This window comes from Cicer arietinum, chromosome 2, assembly GCF_000331145.2.
Source record: "Cicer arietinum cultivar CDC Frontier isolate Library 1 chromosome 2, Cicar.CDCFrontier_v2.0, whole genome shotgun sequence".
In the NCBI taxonomy this organism is placed as follows: Eukaryota; Viridiplantae; Streptophyta; class Magnoliopsida; order Fabales; family Fabaceae; genus Cicer; species Cicer arietinum.
The window spans coordinates 11,615,102-11,632,833 of NC_021161.2; the positions used below are offsets into that span (position 1 = coordinate 11,615,102).

Genomic DNA, 17,732 nt, shown 5'->3' on the forward strand with positions numbered 1-17,732 from the left:
TACTTCGCGGGCAGTAACAAGCCTTCATGACTATACAAAAGTGAATATAATTGTCACAAAAATGTTAGACCAGTATGATGAACATGCTCGTTTTTTAGAAGATTCAAGAACATAATTATATTTCAAATTGGTAATAGTGTGATTCAATGAAATAAAAAAATAATAAAAGATAAGGACAAAGAAATCACACAAAACAAGTATCCTAGTTCACTCAATATGGGCTAATTCAGTCCTCACAACTTGTGAGATTTTCACTAGTAAGTTGAGCAACCTCTCAACTTAACCTTCTTCCTTTGGTCACACTTGACTATACATTTGTATTTTCTTAGCCTCAACAAGCTTACACAAATACCCAACTTTTCTCTGAACAAGACAAACCTGATGATGTTTACAATGAAATGACAAAGAGTGGTAGTGTTATAATTTAGGAAAGAAGACTAAAACATTTAGGGTTAATTTTAGATTAAAAAATATTATAATTTAATTATATGAGTTTTTTTGGGTTAAAAAATGGTTATATTTTAAAGGTGTTACAATTTTTGTAACTGAATTTGGATGAAATAACTATTTTAAAATGAAACCATATTTGCATGAATGTTAATCAAACAAAACCAAAATAAATATAAAAGTTATAATTGCAAAGACCAAATACATATTTAAACCTAAAACAAATCAAATTTCCATTCTTTAGTTTCTTTGTCTCTTTAATAATATTTTCTAATCTCTTTTTTATCTCTCTAATTTTTGTGTGCTAATTCAAAAAAGTTTTATTATGCAAATTTTTGTCATTCGATTAATTTTTTTCATTTATTTGTCTTAGTCTCTTTCTATTTTATTACTATAATATTGATTAAATTTTTGTCAATCGATCGATTAATATTGTATATAATAGTGAGTCAATTGAGGAGTCTTTTAATAAATGTTTAGCTTAATTGTAATTTTATTCTCTCTATTTATACTAATTCACGAAATTGGTTCCCCTATTTTTAAAGTCGACATTTTTGGTCCCTCCTCCTGATTTTTTAACTTAAAAATGATGACGTGATATGTTTTAAATAACGTGACATATAATACGATCATGTAAAGTGATTAACACATATGGAATTGAAATAAAACACCGTAAAAACTTAAATTTCACCTTCGGAAACTTTTCATATTTTTAATTTAATTAATAACATTTGAATAATTAATACATCTAGATGGTTCTATTTCATAGAATTGTATGTCACGACATTTAAAATATATTAAATCGTTATTTTTTTAGTTCAAAAATCTAAGAGATGGACTAAGACTGTCGACTTTTAAAATAGGGGGACCAATTCCATAAATTAATAATAATAGAGGTAATAAAATTGCAATTAAGCATAAATTTTTACAAAATAAAAGATATATGTATTGATGTAGCTATATAAGCGGTAAAATGTTTGATTAAGTGCTTCTCAATTATAGAGAACATAGATTTAAAAATACTATTGTTGTGTTGAAGTATTTTCAATGAAATAAAAATTAAATGTATATTTGCTCAAGCGCGCGCATATATATATATATATATATAAACCATATCTAGTGAGAACTAATAGTTATTCTGAGAAATGAGAATTATTAATAATAACAATTAGATTTAATTAACGCATAAGATTAAATTAGATGCTATGTGATTGTATCATCATCCAATAACTTTTGGATACTATAACTTTTAGATATTATATGCTATAATTTTTCTAAATTTATTTATTTATTTTTATAATAATTCAAATTAAAAACTCATTAATGATGTATCTAAAAAATAAAACTCTTTCTAGTAATTATGAGATATAATTATTTAAAGATTTTATTTTTATATATATATTTTTTTGTCACAAAAAATATATATATATATATATATATATATATATATATATATATATATATTAAAAAACACCTATAAAGATCTATAAGAATGGACACAATAAATATTAAGTCTGTCTATGAATCTTTTAAGATTTGTCATTATTTTTTATATATATATTAAAGACCACACAATTGATTCACTTAATAAAAGAAAATTTGAATAATATAACACATGTAGGAAATTTTTAGATTTTTAGTTAATATTGAAATACTTAAACTATTATCCAATAAAAGTTGAAATTAAGTTTCATATATTAAAACTTATCCAAAATATACGATAGTTCTTAGTATCATTAGGGTGATATTTTATTTGAAGAATAAAAAATCGTTGTTGATATGTAATAGTTTAACTAAAATCAACCTTTATGAGGCTGACTTCTTTCAAGATATTTACTTGTTTACACAACATGTGCATAGTCTATAGAATAATATTAACCATCTATCTTTATAGTTGAATTATTAAGAAACATTTTTTTTAAAATTAAAATTATTAAAATCTTATTTGAACCTTCTATATTACAATAGAGATTACATAGCCTTGTTTTGATTTTTTATAAATAATATTAAAGAACAATAATTATAAAAAAAATCACAAGGAAAACAATTTAAATAATTATAAAGGAACTATAATTATAAAGGCCCTGATATTGACCTTTATTTAACCTTTGGAATATCTCTATCTTGCACCTCCAATGTCAATTTCTTTTAACAATTTTCATAGCACTCTAAGAACAACCCGTAACTGAAAAGCGATTCTTGATCACATTTGGAGAGAGAAAGAGAGAAGCTAGTTATCTTGTTCTATTATCACGCTTCCCAAAAGACAAGTAACAAATTGCAAAGAGAAACTTAGAATTGGACCATGGTTTCAATATGAAAAATACTATCATGTAACTTCATTATCATCATAAATCATAACCATATTCACCAACATATTAATTCTCAATATTACACGAAAAAAACAAATGAAAATAAAAAGTTTCAAATTAAAATAAAAAAATTCAAATTAAAATATCAAACTAAATAACGGATAAATTTAACATAGTACAATCATTGATGTATTGTAATTGCATCGTGATCTTTGATATAATAGAGAGAGAGAAAAAAAAAACAAAGAATTGGAACACAACAACGTTGTAAGACAAAAATTCATTGAAAAAGTCATGATTGAATCCAACATATAAAGCATAGCAATAGAAAGAATTCAATTGGAAAACTAGTAAATTGTCATGCTCCATAAACATGAAAAGAAAACACTACTAAAGCTACCAAATAATGAATCTAAAGCCATAAGGAAAAATAAAAACCACCAATTTCCCACTTGTCTATACATTGTCAATGCTTTTATCATCATCATATGGGATAAAGAAAACCTTTTTCATAATTTCATAATTCAGAGCTACCTCAACAGCAACAAATGCTTCAAAATTATGTTCCATTCTCTTTATTCATCAACTGGAGCAGGTAGATTAAGATCAATGAAACATGGAACAGGAGGAGCCTGTGCAACAGGAGGAGCACGAGCACGACCACCACCACTACCACCACCACCACCACTGGGTCTAATCACAAGAGTGTCATCAGAACCTCCAACAAAATGGGATCTTTTGTGACCTCCTAAAGCTTGTCCTGACTTGAAAATCTTGTTGCAAATTGGACACTCATGTTCTTTACTTTTCTTTGACTTCATTTTCTTCTTTCCCTTCTTGCTTGTATACTTAGTCTTTTTTCCAATTAAGTTCTTATTTGTTTGAGTCTTTGGAGCTTGATATGAATCACTATCAGTGCTGTTTTCATCACTCTCATAAGCTGAATCATCAGATGAAGAAAAACTCTCTCTTTCAATTTTCAATTCTTTTCCACCATTCTCATCATACATTTCATCATTACTATAACCATTTTTCATGCTAGAACTACCAACTAAAATTTTACCAACAGAATCATCCAAAACCAGTTTCTTGAATTCATTACTGTTTTTACTTCTTTCTCTGCTCATTATCTTCTTGCTTGATTCATATTCATGTTCTCCAAACCCAACTTTTTTAGACTTCTTCTCATTCATGAAAAAATCATCACTTGATTCATCTGAGTCTACTTTTTTAGGACCATAATTGAAATCCTCAGAATTAGAATTATCAGAAACATAACCAATTCCAACAGACTTCAATTTCACATCCTTGTTCAGCTTCTTCTCCACAACCTCAAAAGCCTTGTTCTTACCGCGATTCACAGCAAACTTAGTATCAACAGAAGGCGATTTCGCTTCGAGGACAACAGAATTGTTATCAGAAGACTCAGTCACCAAAGCAAAACGTCCCTTATAGGTAGAATCTCTAGACAGCATCATCAAACACAAAGCAACATCTTCTTGTTCCTGCTCAACCTCAGAAACTGAAGAAGAACAATTCCCCCAATGAAGAGAAGAAGAAGAAGGTTGATGATTGTTGTTACTGCCACCACCACTGCCAACATTCTTGAACTTCATTCTCTTCGATCTTCGCGTCTGAACCGATGTCTCGGTATCAGATTGACTATCCATAACCAATTTCTGCTTTTCAGAACTACTCTCAACAATCCTATTGATTCCTTTGTCTTTCTCTGAATGACAAGCCATGTGACCACACAGAGCTTTCAATGATGGAAAACCTTTCCCACATTCTTTGCAGAATTTCTCCATTTGAATAGTAGCAGCAACATTGGAATGCACAAATCTTGTAGTTTTTTTGGGATTCTCTCTCAAACCATAAATAACATCATCACCACCAACACCACCACTACTAGACCCAAAATCCCTTTTCCTCTTTCTCCCATCATCAAACTTAAACATAGCATTACCATTACCATTAACATTAACACTAACATTAAAATTGGAATTAGCATTGATTCTTTTTTCTTCATTAGCTTTAACTGAATTATGTTCATTCATCATATGAGTCCTAATGTGACCACCAAGAGACTTACCACAAGCAAACTTTCTACTACAAAACTTACACACAAACTTTTTCTCTTCCATTGTGTATGAATCTTAATCAATTCAAATATACCCAATAAAAGAAAAACAGGATCAATGACCAAACTATAACACTTACCTCAAAAAAATCTCCAAAAGACTAAACACATCCCATGATGATGATGATGATGATGATCACGTTCCACAAAATTGAGATCGAGTTGAGAAAAACAGATCAAAAAGTTTGTAGCTTTTTAACAAGGTGATGATGAGAAACAGAAGAGAATAAAAAAGGGTTCATTCAGATGTGACAGTTCTTGTAGTACAAAAAGATTAGACCCACCGAAAAAAAAGGAAGAAAGAATAGAACCCTTCAAATTACAGTTTCCTAAGTAAACGAATTTAATGGATTGGAAATGGAAAAATCAAATTTTGATGAAATGGGTTGATTCTTATGGTGGTGTAGGATAGGCCATAACACTCTCTTTTGTTGTTGGTGGTGGTGTTTTAGTTGGAGGAGAATTCCATGCATGGAAGAAATAGGTATAAATTTTATTTTTTTAAAATATTGTTTTTTTATTTTCTAAAAAATTTAAAAGAAAAGTGTTAGTAATGATCGGAATTTGGAAACACGTGCAATCAGATGAGAAAAATTCTATTATTCGACGGTTGAGATTTGAGATCTGATTTTGTGAATCTCTATCGGTAACAGATTTGGTAAAAACCAAAAATTGAAACATCCAAACAAAGCCTTAAATGTATTTGCTTCAAAGGTTACACAAGTGAAAGGTCAGAATCTCCGACCTTTGTTGTTTTGAGTGAGATTCCTTCTCATTCACTTGCAACCTCCCTTATTATGGTTGAAAACGATTTATATTTAATTCTATTTATTGGTTTTTAATTTTTGTTACTTATGTCATTTTAATACCCTGTTTTTTCTCATCATAATAACTTCTCCTTATTTCTTATGGTCATCTTATTGTTGGAAAACATGTAGTGCTAAAATTTGAAGTTGTGTAGTTGCAGATTTCTCTCAAATCTCAGCCATTGAAATAAATTAGACAATCTTGATTTTCAGTTTTTCTTTTTTAAATATAAATTTTATAAAGTTAATATACAAACTACTATAGTTAATAGTTTATAAACTAATTGAATTGTTTGAAGTGGTTGACGTTTTTAATTAAAAATAAATTTTATTTAACAATATTTTAAAAGTAGTTATTTAAATTTAATTTTTTTTATTAATTTAAAATTTATCAATTTGATATGTTTTTTATTTATTTATGTTAAATTAAAGTAAATAAATAAATTATTTACTTAAAAATATTAATTATTTTGATATTTATATTTTTTACAAATAAATTATTATTTATTAAAATAGTTATATATTAAAATCGTTTTAAATTACTTATAAGTAAATTATTATTTAAAAATTTTAAATTATTTATTTTAAAATATAATAAATAAATTATAAAAGGTAAAAAAAAGATTTTAGTTACAGTTGTAAAAGTCAAATTAAAAGAAAAAAATGCTTATCAGCTATAAACAAATTTAATGAATTTTTTCACAAATTTCGACCCAAAAAAAAATTAGATAACTCAAAGTTTGAGTTTTTTTAAAATTAATTTGATAAAGTTAACATACAAAGTAATCAATAATTTACTTTTAAATCATGTTCTTGTTCATAAAAAAATCAATATTTCTTCATTGTGCGATTTACTTCTCTATAAGACACAAAATCTAAATCTTTTCCCTTTCACTCTGTGGTTATTTTGGGTAATTAGTAGAGATTTGTATATCCCATATATTTTGGTATGTAATAATATATTTTGGAAATTGGATTTTAAAACATTGATATATTTGCAAATCATATCTTAATGGACTGATTATAGCCATTCTCATTTGGTCTATTTATGACTTTACTCAATTCAGAATATATACATTTATATACCTGAAATATGCCTACCAAATTCGTTTATAATTATCTAAGATTTCTATATTTGCAATAATGACAAAATTTTGAAAATCTTAACTGGTGAAGTTTGGGCTGGTCTTTATCTTAATAATAAATGGTAAACAATGAAAAATGTAATAGGATCCAAATCTAGAAATAATCTCGCTTTTTTCTCGTCCACGGTATTTTAAATTTTTAATCACTAATTACTAATAATTACTAATTAGCATGTCCATTGTTTGTCACTAATATATATATATGTGCTGAATATATTGTTCTTAGAGCAAAGAGATTTGGTTATTATTTGGATGATTAGCTATCTGGTTGGTAAAAAGGAATAAAGTTAATTTATAGTACAAGAGTTTATTAAGTAAAAAATAATAACAGACAATTTAACATAGTGAATTTAAAGGATTTGATAAAATTGAGGTTTAATTAATCAATAAATACAAAATAATATATAAATATATTTTTATTTAACAATTAATTTTTTTCAATTAAGATAATAAAAATAAAAACAAGTGAAAAAATAACATGCTATAATCTATATACTTAAATACTAATTAAAATAACATCTAAAAAAATATTATAATTAATGAAAAAATAAAATTAAAAAAACTCATGAGAGACATATCATTACTAAGCGACTCTACTTAATCATACAAATTTATACCTGAGCCAAACAGTGCCTTAGTCATATATAGCGCACACCGCATAAGATTTTACATGACTACATACATATAATGTGAAGGCAAGAATTGAAAGAAAAAAAAAATTTTTTTTTTACGGAATGTGAAAATGAATTTGATACGGTACAAATTTAGTGAAATTTATATAAATAAATAAATAAATAAGTGAAGTCACTGATCTCAACTATTGACAAAAAACTGAACAATTGAGATTTAAATTTTTTATTTACATTACATGACGTCAATTTACTGAGTCCTGAGAAGTGTGGGATTATTAAACGCATCTTTATAACTTCCATTTGATAATAAAGATAAAGTCAAACTACTATTATATGCAACTTGATTCTTTTTACTATTTTGGCATTCAGTGTACCCATTATTTGGCCTTCATTTTCTGAACCGACATTGTCTAAGGAGGTCTTATTTGTTTTGTGAATCAGATTTACACGTTAAACTTTAGCCACATATATAATTCTATACTATATTTTCACAGCAAGCAAGTCAGTTGGAGCTAATTAAACGGTAAATGAAGAACGTCGTTATTATCATTTTTTTTTAATAAAGTTAGTAAATGTTTAAATTTATGTTACATGTTTTAAAATGTGTGTAAATATATACACAAAATTATTGTAATGGAAGAAATGGAGAAGATAATAATTTAAGTAAAAAAAAGTACGAGAGAATATTTTATTTACAAGTACTAATAAAATGATGTAGCATTTTCCCCAAAACAAAATTATGTAGCATTAAAGATAAGAGAAAAGGAAAGATGAACAATTAATATTAAAAAGACAATTCAACAAAAAAAAGACATTTCAATATAAATTATGTATTGACAAGTCACATTAAATAATAAATATATATGCTAAATATTTAGTTGTTAGGCTTCAAAAACAAATTTCACACAAAAAATGTGGTGTATTTTATATAAACATAAATGATTTTCTTTGATGCATTTTATGATATAGAGACATATAGGATAAGAGTTAAAGTGGGATAATGATAAAATGTGATAGTTTTTTTTTAATGACCTTCCAACCAAAGCTATTAGTTATTGGTAGTTAACTTGGGTGTTTCCCTTGTATAAGGGTATAAATGTATATAGTAATATAAATAATTTAAAAAACTTTAGTTATCTACAAAATAAATTTAAAAAAAAAAAACTTAGTAATCTATTTTTTTTTTATATGAGAGAAATAAAAAACGAAAAAAATAAAATAAAATAGCGGATTATGTCTTTAGAAAAGACACACAAAGAGTATCATATAATAATGTTGAACAAAAATTAGAGTGTTACTCCTGAATCACAGTTAGAGAATTCAAGTTATTTGTTCTAATTTTCGCTAAAATATCTACAAAAGCATTCATTTCTTGAAGGATATGGTGGAGAGTAATCGATCAATCTCTTTGTATAATATCTCTCATGATATCAAGCAAATTCACATAGTGATGAAATTAATGAGGAATGCTCGTAGGACCAGTTGAACCACATGAAGCGAGTCAGAACCACATGAGAAAGGGAATTATAGGAATCATGAGAGAAACCATAGAGATTGTCATGGAAATGAGAGGAGGAACCAAAGACATGATGATACATATGCCGGTGGAAAAATTAAGTTCCCTTCATTTGCTGGAAAAATTGATCTGGAAGCATATCTTGATTGAGAGCTTAAGATAGATCAATTGTTTGAAGCTCATGATATTATAGAAGATATGAGAGTTAAGTTGGCTACCTTAGAGTTTAAGGATCATGCTTTACTTTGGTGGGACCAAAATGTCAAGGAAAGGAGGAGATGTGGTGCTAGGAACCTAGATGATTGGGATGAATTAAAAGTACTTTTGAGGAAGAAGTATGTACTATCTCATTATCAAATGGAGCTACATCAAAAACTACAAAGGTTGAAACAAGGCTCCACTAGTGTGGAGGATTCTTATAAGGACTTTGAGACTTTGATAATTCGCTCCAACATTAGAGAAGATGACGATGCCTTTATAGTTAGGTTCTTGGATGGCCTAAGCTATGAGATTAGATATGTGATTGAGTTACAACACTTTATGGATATTGAGGAGCTTGTTCATAAGTCATCTACCATTGAACAACAATTGAAGAGAAAAAGTACTTATAAAAAGTATTCCTCAAACAAAGACTCCTCACATTGGAACAAATATAAAAGAGAGGGTGATTCTTCATTGGCTTCGGCCAAAGAAGGTAAGTCTTCTAAACCTAAAGCTCCTCTTCCTAGTTCTTCTTCTCATTCTTCAATTAAATTTTTTAAATGCTTAGGAAGAGGCCACATAACATCTAATTGTCCCAATAAAAAGTATGATTGCAAAGGCCAAAGAGGTATATAAAACTGATTCTTCCTTTTATTCTTACTCTTCACAATCATCCCCAAGTGAAATAGGGAGTGACTATGAATTGGCTCCCGTTGAAGGAGATCTTCTCATGGTTAGAAGACTCTTAGGAGTCCAACTTAAGGATGATGATTCTCAAAAAGAAAATATTTTTCATACTAAATATCTTGTTGATGGAAAAGTTTGCTCTTTGATAGTTGATAATGGTAGTTGTACCAATGTAGCTAGCACTAGATTAGTCACAAAACTTGGCTTGAAAACCATCAAACATATGAGGCCATATAAGCTCCAATGGCTAAAGGACAATGTTGATATTTTGGTGGATAAACAAGTGTGGGTAAATTTTAGTATTCAAATATCATGATGAAACTTTGTGTGATGTTGCGCCTATGGAGGTCGGACATATTTTGTTATGACGGGCATGACAATTTGATAGAAAAGTTCATCATGATGGTCACACTAACATCTACTATTTTGTGTATAAAAAACATAAAATGTCTCTTTTACCTCTTAGTTCCAAGGAAGTTTATCTTGATCAAACTCAATGGAATCTAAAGAGGGACAAAGAGATCAAATAACAAAAAAGAAAATATATTATGAAGGCTCATGACTCAAGTAACCAAAATTCTTTACATAGGCTCGAAAACTTATTTGCTAGAGAGCATGTGGTAAGGAAAGCTTTGTTGACTAGACAATCAGTATACTTTCTATATTGCAATGATTTATGTTTGTCTACTTCACATGATGATATTCCTCCTTCACTGGATTGTCTTTTAAAAGAGTTTGATGATGTGTTCCCTAAATAACTTCCTCTTGGCCTATCTCCTCTTAGAGGCATATAGAACCACGTTGATTTGATTCCTAGTGCTTCTTCGCCTAATATGCCTCCTTATAGAAGTAATCTGGAACAAACTAAAGAAATTGAAAGACAAGTCCACAAACTTTTGGAAAATGGTTGGGTTCAAGAGAGCCTTAGTCCTTGTGCCATACCGGTAATCTTAGTACCAAAGAAAAATGGCACATGGCACATGTGCACCGATTGTCGTGATATTAATAACATTACTATCAAATATAGACATCATATACCTAGGCTTGATGATATATTAGATGAATTGCATGGTGCATGTGTGTTTTCCAAAGTTGACTTAAAAAGTGGTTATCGTCAAATTCGGATTAGAGAAGGCGATGAATGGAAAACGACTTTTAAAACCAAGTTTGGCCTTTATGATTGGTTAGTTATGGCATTTGACATAACTAATTCCCCTAATACTTTCATGAGATTGATGAACCATGTTTTAAGACACTTCATTGGAAAATATGTGGTTGTTTACTTTGATGATATTCTTGTGTATAGCTTGAACATGCATGATCATATTGAACATCTCAAGTGTGTTTTAGAAGTCCTAAGAGAAGAGAAGTTGTTTGCTAAATTAGAAAAGTGAACTTTTTGCCAAAGTGAGGTTACTTTTTTAGGATTTGTAGTAAGTGCACAAGGTGTTAAAGTAGATGAAGAAAAGATTAAGGGAATAAGGAATTGGCCAACACCTAAATGCATGAGTGAGGTAGGAGTTTTCATGGTCTTGCTAGCTTCTATAGACGTTTTGTGCCTAATTTTAGTACTTTGGCCGCTCCTTTGAATGGGATTGCTAAGAAAAATGTTGCATTTAAGTGGGGATAAGATCAAGAAGATGCATTTACTACTTTAAAGGAAAAATTGGTGCATGCACCTATCTTGGCCTTGCGTAAATTTGCAAAAACTTTTGAAATTGAATGTGATGCATCTAATATTGGAATAGGGGTTGTTTTGCTACAAGAAGGTCATCCAATTGCATATTTTAGTGAGAAATTAAGTGGAACACACTTGAAATATTCCACTTTTGATAAGGAACTATACGCTTTAGTTAGAGCATTGCATAATTGACAACATTATTTGTCCTAGGTGCATAGTTTGTAAGAAGGCTAAATCTAAAAGCATGTCTCATGGTTTGTATACCCCTCTTCCTATTCCTTCATCTCCTTGGGTTGATTTGTCCATGGATTTTGTGTTGGGGCTACCCAAAACAAAAGTGGTCGTGATAGCATTTTTGTTGTTGTAGATCGCTTTTCTAAGATGGCACATTTCATTCCTTGTCATAAAGTTGATGATGCACGTCATATTACAAATTTGTTTTTCAAATAGGTTGTAAATTTGCATGGTATACCTAAATCCATTGTTTCAGATATGGATACTAAATTCTTGAGTCGCTTTTGGAAAACCTTGTGGGCTAAACTAGGTACCAAGTTGTTATTTTCCACTACTTATCATCCTCAAACGGATGGACAGACCGAAGTGGTCAATATAACTCTTGGCACCATGCTTAAAACATTTTTGCATGCAAATCCAAAGACTTTGGAAGAGTTTTTGTCATTTATTGAATTTGCATATAATAGAGTTCTATATGGGACCACATCATTTTCTCCATTTGAGGTTGCATATGGTTTTAACCCACTAACTCCACTTGATTTGCTTCCTTTACCTCTTAGTGATGATGTTTTGCATAGGGATGCCGAAGAAAGAGTCAAGTATGTCAAGCACCTACATGCTAAAGTAAAGACCAATATTGAGATGAAAATGGAACACTATGCAAAGAATGTCAACAAGACTCGAAAGAGAATGGTCTTTGAACCTAGTGACTGGCTTTGGGTTCACTTAAGGAAGGAGAGGTTTCCCTCCTTAAGGAAATCCAAGCTTCAACCAAGGGGTGATGGCCCCTTCAAGGTGTTGGAGCGGATACATGATAATGCATACAAGATAGACCTTCCTGATGAGTATCAATTTAGTTCTACATTTAATGCTAGTGACTTGTCTCCTTGTGATGTATGTGAAACAACCGATGATGAGCTAAATTTGAGGACAAATTCTATTCAAGAGGGATGGGATGATGTGGATCAACCCTACATGAAGGCTAATGAGCTTCAAAAACTAGGAGCGGAAGGATCCATTGACTAGATGGGGGCTAGGAAGGTAAAAGAACAATTAGAGAAGCAATTTGTTAATTTTCTTAGTCTTAAGACCTATGACAAGATTGATCCATATTATACTAATCTTTTGATCATAGAAATATCTTAAGACTTATTTTTAATTTTGGGATATAATAACCATACCTTATAATTAGAAATTGTGTTGACTTGTGTGTGTGTCTAAATATTTGGTAGTTTAGGTACAATGTCATTAGTTGTGTGTAGCCTAGGTACAATGATAAAATTGACTTTCTTTGGTCAACTTAAATGAATGGTAATGTTGGGTCTAAGTTGTTTTTTTCTTTCTAAAAGCATTTATCAATCTAAATTATATTTTGTAAAATAATAGATGCACACTCAACATATAAGAAACTTTAAACATACTTTAAATAATTAATGAAGAGGTAGATTGAGGAATATTACACTATCAACTTTAGGTATTAAAACAACAAAATATTCAACAACATTGGGATTCATTTGCCCATACTCAAAAGCTTTCTTCACAAACATCCGTACATCGTCACCAATATTGTCCCAAAACATGTTAAAGAAAACATGTTGAAACCAATTAGAACCCAGAGCTTTGTAAGACTTCGTCTCCATAAGGGCTTAGTGGACTTCTTACTTTTGACTTTAGCCATTATCATATTCTGTTGATCAAAATTGAGAGATGTATAATTTAACATTAGAGGCGATTCAATCAGGCGATCTTTAATGAATAAAAGGCTTTTAAAGAAATGAAGAGCTTCCTTTTTTAACATATGACTATCAATGCACCATTCACTTGAGGGAAGGTTAAGGTCTTGAATCTGGGTTCTCTTTCTTAGAATAATGGCTTAAGCATGAAAGAATGAGGTATTGCGACTACCTAATTGAACCCACTTCTCTCTCAACTTTTGGAACCAAAAGGTTTTCTCTTGGAAGAGGATATTCTTATACTCATAAAGAAGGTCACGTTGCAAAATAAGAAGAGAAGTTGAATATACACACTCCAAGGAACATTGAATTCCCTAAAAACTTACCTCATATTCTGGTTGCTTACGAAAGATGTTACCAAAAAATTTTGTGTTAAAAACCAAAGACTTGTGTTTGACAGCTTTGGACAACTAAAATATCCTCCTAGTCTTTATTCCAATAACTTTTTACAATGGTAGGTTAAGCTTCATGAGTGCACCAAGCTGACTGAAACCAAAAAACCTCCATTCCCTCAACTCAACAACATCACAACACCGCAATAAAATAGGATTAGTATCAGATTGCAAACGAACTAGATGCTCGATAGTAGCTTTTAGAAATTAGAGCCTCCAATTCAAATCATAAAGTCCTCTATTTAGTCTTCTTGAAACGAAACAACCACTTCTACAATAAGTCTACCAAGTAAAATTACTACTGAAGATCTCCAAGCCAAGGATATCACAATCTGAAAGAACCTGAGAAAACCTAGAAACCCTGACTTGTGAAAAAATACCCTAACATTGTTCTGAATGAAGCCAAATTTCATTGAAATCCCCTAAAATCATCACATGGATTACCATTCAAGAGAAGAAGTCATGAAGATAGTTCCATAACTTCTCTCTAATCTAGATGATGCTATTAGCATAAACACTTGAACAACCCCACTTAGCATTATTTTGAGCCACCTCTAAAGTAATGCACTAAGGAAAACTCTCCACCACAAAGAAGGAGAAATGACCAGTAGTGTTCCTTAACGCCCACAAATACATTGGACGCCTTTCTACTTCAACAATCTTAATTGTTTCATAGCTTTAGATATCCCAAAATCTCTTAGAATTTTCAAAACAAGTATGAGTTTCACGAAGAAATATTAGGTCCAGTTTAAGGCGTTCCAAAATCTCGTGCATGTGGTTATGGCTCTTGCGGCTAAAAAAACTCTAACATTCCAAGAGAGTACAAAAAAAATTTAAAATTCATCATGATAACTCTAAAGGAGAAAAGAAAACCATATTGATTAATAGTTTTTTTATCATATGCATATTTTTTATTATTTTAAGTCTTATTTATCTTTAATCATTAGTTAATGTAAGTAGTTATTTGATATAGTTTGTCAATTTAAGTTCTTGAATTTCATGAAATGTTTATGTTCTTATTTGTTTGATTAAGTAGAGATTTTTCGTAGTTTTGCGTTGTTTTGTTGTTTCAGTGCAATGCTAAATTTTGGTAAGAAATCAACAAAATCTATGTGAACTCTTTCAGCCACATCTGGAGTTATAGATGTTCAATTGAAGTCAAACCAAATGCAAATGAAAGTCAAGCTTCATAGCTACAACTTTTATGAAGACACCAGAACCAAATTCAAACTCAAAAGGATATAAAAATACAGTAAAAGTCAAACAATATATGTTGTGCACTGGATCGCAAATACTTGCGCTTGTGCACTAGAGCACCCCTAGCTTGCACTGAGGCGCATGACATGCTGCAGAATGCATAAAAGTGTGTTTTTCTCATTTTGAAGTTTGGCGACTTGTGTCCTAACAGATAAGCTCATAGGAGGGCTAGTTCTAACACCATTGAAGGTGTTTTATCAAAATCATTCATGAATCTTTCTTGTAATTCTTCTTTAATCTCTATTTTTGGTTTCTCTATCATGCTTAACTAAACCCTATTTGTCAGGGATAAGTGAAACAAGATGAAACTCTTATTTGTCTGATTTGATTTCTAGTTATATGAATGAGCATATGAAATTATTTTTCTCATCTATGTGCTTAATGTTTTTTATTGCTTGATCAACTTTAAACTATTTTACGATTCATACTATGAAACTGAAGTGGACTTGACGAATGCTTGAGATACGAAATTCATGATGTTGTAATCTAGGGATAGATGCAGGCCATGAAGCTAATTGAATTATTTGCATAGGCAATAATTTATTTGAGAATTCTTATAGTGTATAGTTTAATTCTAATATTAAATATACTGAAGAATTAGAGTTTATTTTAGAATTAAAGGTTATGTCGCTGAGGAATTAGGGCAAGAATAATAAAGAGAATTCAATAATAATTAAATAAAGGAATCTAGTAACTAGGATCACATTAGAAACCAAGGTTGAATTGGAAGTTAAACTCATCCCGGACATTTTTCTTATTATTAAAGCTCAATACTATTATTCTTGTTAGTTTCAAAAATTATTTCAATCAATTCAAAAACTTTTTTTTTCGATTTTAGTAATTAAATGTAATTCAATAGTATAACACAGTCGTTGAATTCAACATTCAGTACTACTGTTTTATTATTACTTGTAACGATTCAGTATATTTGTTAGAACACTATCAAGTTTTTGGTGGCTATGACTCTTATGGATAGCAAAACCTCTAACATTCCAAAAGAATAAAAAATTAAAATTCATCATAATAACACTAAAGGAGAAACAACTACCATATTGATCCTTATGTGGGTGCCTCGTCCACCATATCAATATTATCCCTATCAACCATCTCTCGTCCATCCTTATCATTATAAAAACTCATACTATTATCTCCTACTTTGACCTGACTCATATCGAGATAAGGTGGCTCAGTATCTTCCACAAATTGTAGCCTGTTTAGACCCAAAATGATGGCTAACAAAATAGGTTTAATATCGCAAGAGAGAAGAGATCATAAATTTTTGGATTAACTTAATCTTGATTTATACAATTCTTGAAAAGAATAACTCTCCCTCCATTAATTTTACTATCATGTACCAATAAAATTTGACTAGGATATCGAGTACTGTTCGTTCCATTAGAAATCGCTTTGGCAGGAATACCCACTGGCTCCACATTTTGTTTTCAACACAATTTCATGTCTTTGCCTTATTTTTCTATCCATACCATTTCCTTTAACTTCTCATGCAACAAGGAATTAGGGCCAGTAACAAATTTGGAACTTACATTTTACTTTTATGAACTAATTTTAAATTTTATATCATATATAAACATGGGTTTGTCCCTTAAAATTTCAGTTAGATTATTTCAGTGTTTTTAGCCCAGCTTTTACACGTCTGTTCAAAATTCGAGTTAGTCTATATGAATTACGGGTATCCCGATACCGACATAAACAATAAAATTAAACCCAATACAATATACCCACATGACAAATAACTCAATTGGCTCTAAAAGTTAAACAAACAATAACATTTACAAAAACTAATAAATAACCATATCACTAACACAACAAGAAAGAAAGTAAGTAAAATGATAATAATTTTTGTATTATATTTGAAAGAATATAATTAAAAAAGCATGCTACAAAACATAAAAAGTTACTTAATAGATTTACATGGTAAACTGACCAGAAAGCCCACATCTCATTTAAAGTCAGGCTTGGGTATATTTTCAACAAGCTTATTGAAACTTAGAGTATACTAGTTAATGGGAATTAAAAAAAATTAGAATCCCACATTTGATCACACAATACTAGTGTATATAAGGTGGAAGTGAGACTATAGGGATGTGTCTCAAGGGGTATGAAGATTTACAATTGGAGAGGATGCACAAATCACTTACCACCACATGAGCACGTCAACACCTTTTGTTCGTCTAGCTCTGTTTTCCTAGCTTCGGCTTGGGCTAGAAGTGTATTAATTTTTGAGAAACTGTGAAATTAAAATATTATTATTTTTTGAAAATATCACATCAAGTTGAACACATTACTCAACTTCTTTTTTTTCTCCCTCTTCTTATCCATACACTTTCGAACCGCTTCTCCTCTCCTCTCTAATTTTCAGTGTAGTCTCAGTACCATTGTTCCTTCGGTTTATGAATGGTTTCAGTACCACAATCCATTTGGTTTGCTAATGATCTTAGTGTCATATTCAAAGTGGTCTTAGAGACGAATTCGAGGGTATATTTCTAGAGCAGACCTTATAGTGCAACATAAGTTCGATATAGTTTTGA

The 17,732-nt window shown here is 30.1% G+C and overlaps 1 protein-coding gene and 1 pseudogene across 1 annotated transcript; one reads left to right on the forward strand and one right to left on the reverse strand.

Moving 5' to 3' along the window:
* Positions 1 to 3,172: 3,172 nt before the first annotated feature.
* LOC101498129 (uncharacterized) lies at positions 3,173 to 5,636 on the reverse strand. The gene has a single exon (XM_004490090.4). The coding sequence runs from the start codon at positions 4,901 to 4,903 to the stop codon at positions 3,335 to 3,337; it is 1,569 nt and encodes a 522-aa protein (XP_004490147.1). The 5' UTR covers positions 4,904 to 5,636; the 3' UTR covers positions 3,173 to 3,334.
* A 3,560-nt stretch (positions 5,637 to 9,196) lies between these two features.
* On the forward strand, positions 9,197 to 11,280 carry LOC105851596 (uncharacterized; annotated as a pseudogene).
* The last annotated feature ends 6,452 nt before the right edge of the window (positions 11,281 to 17,732 follow it).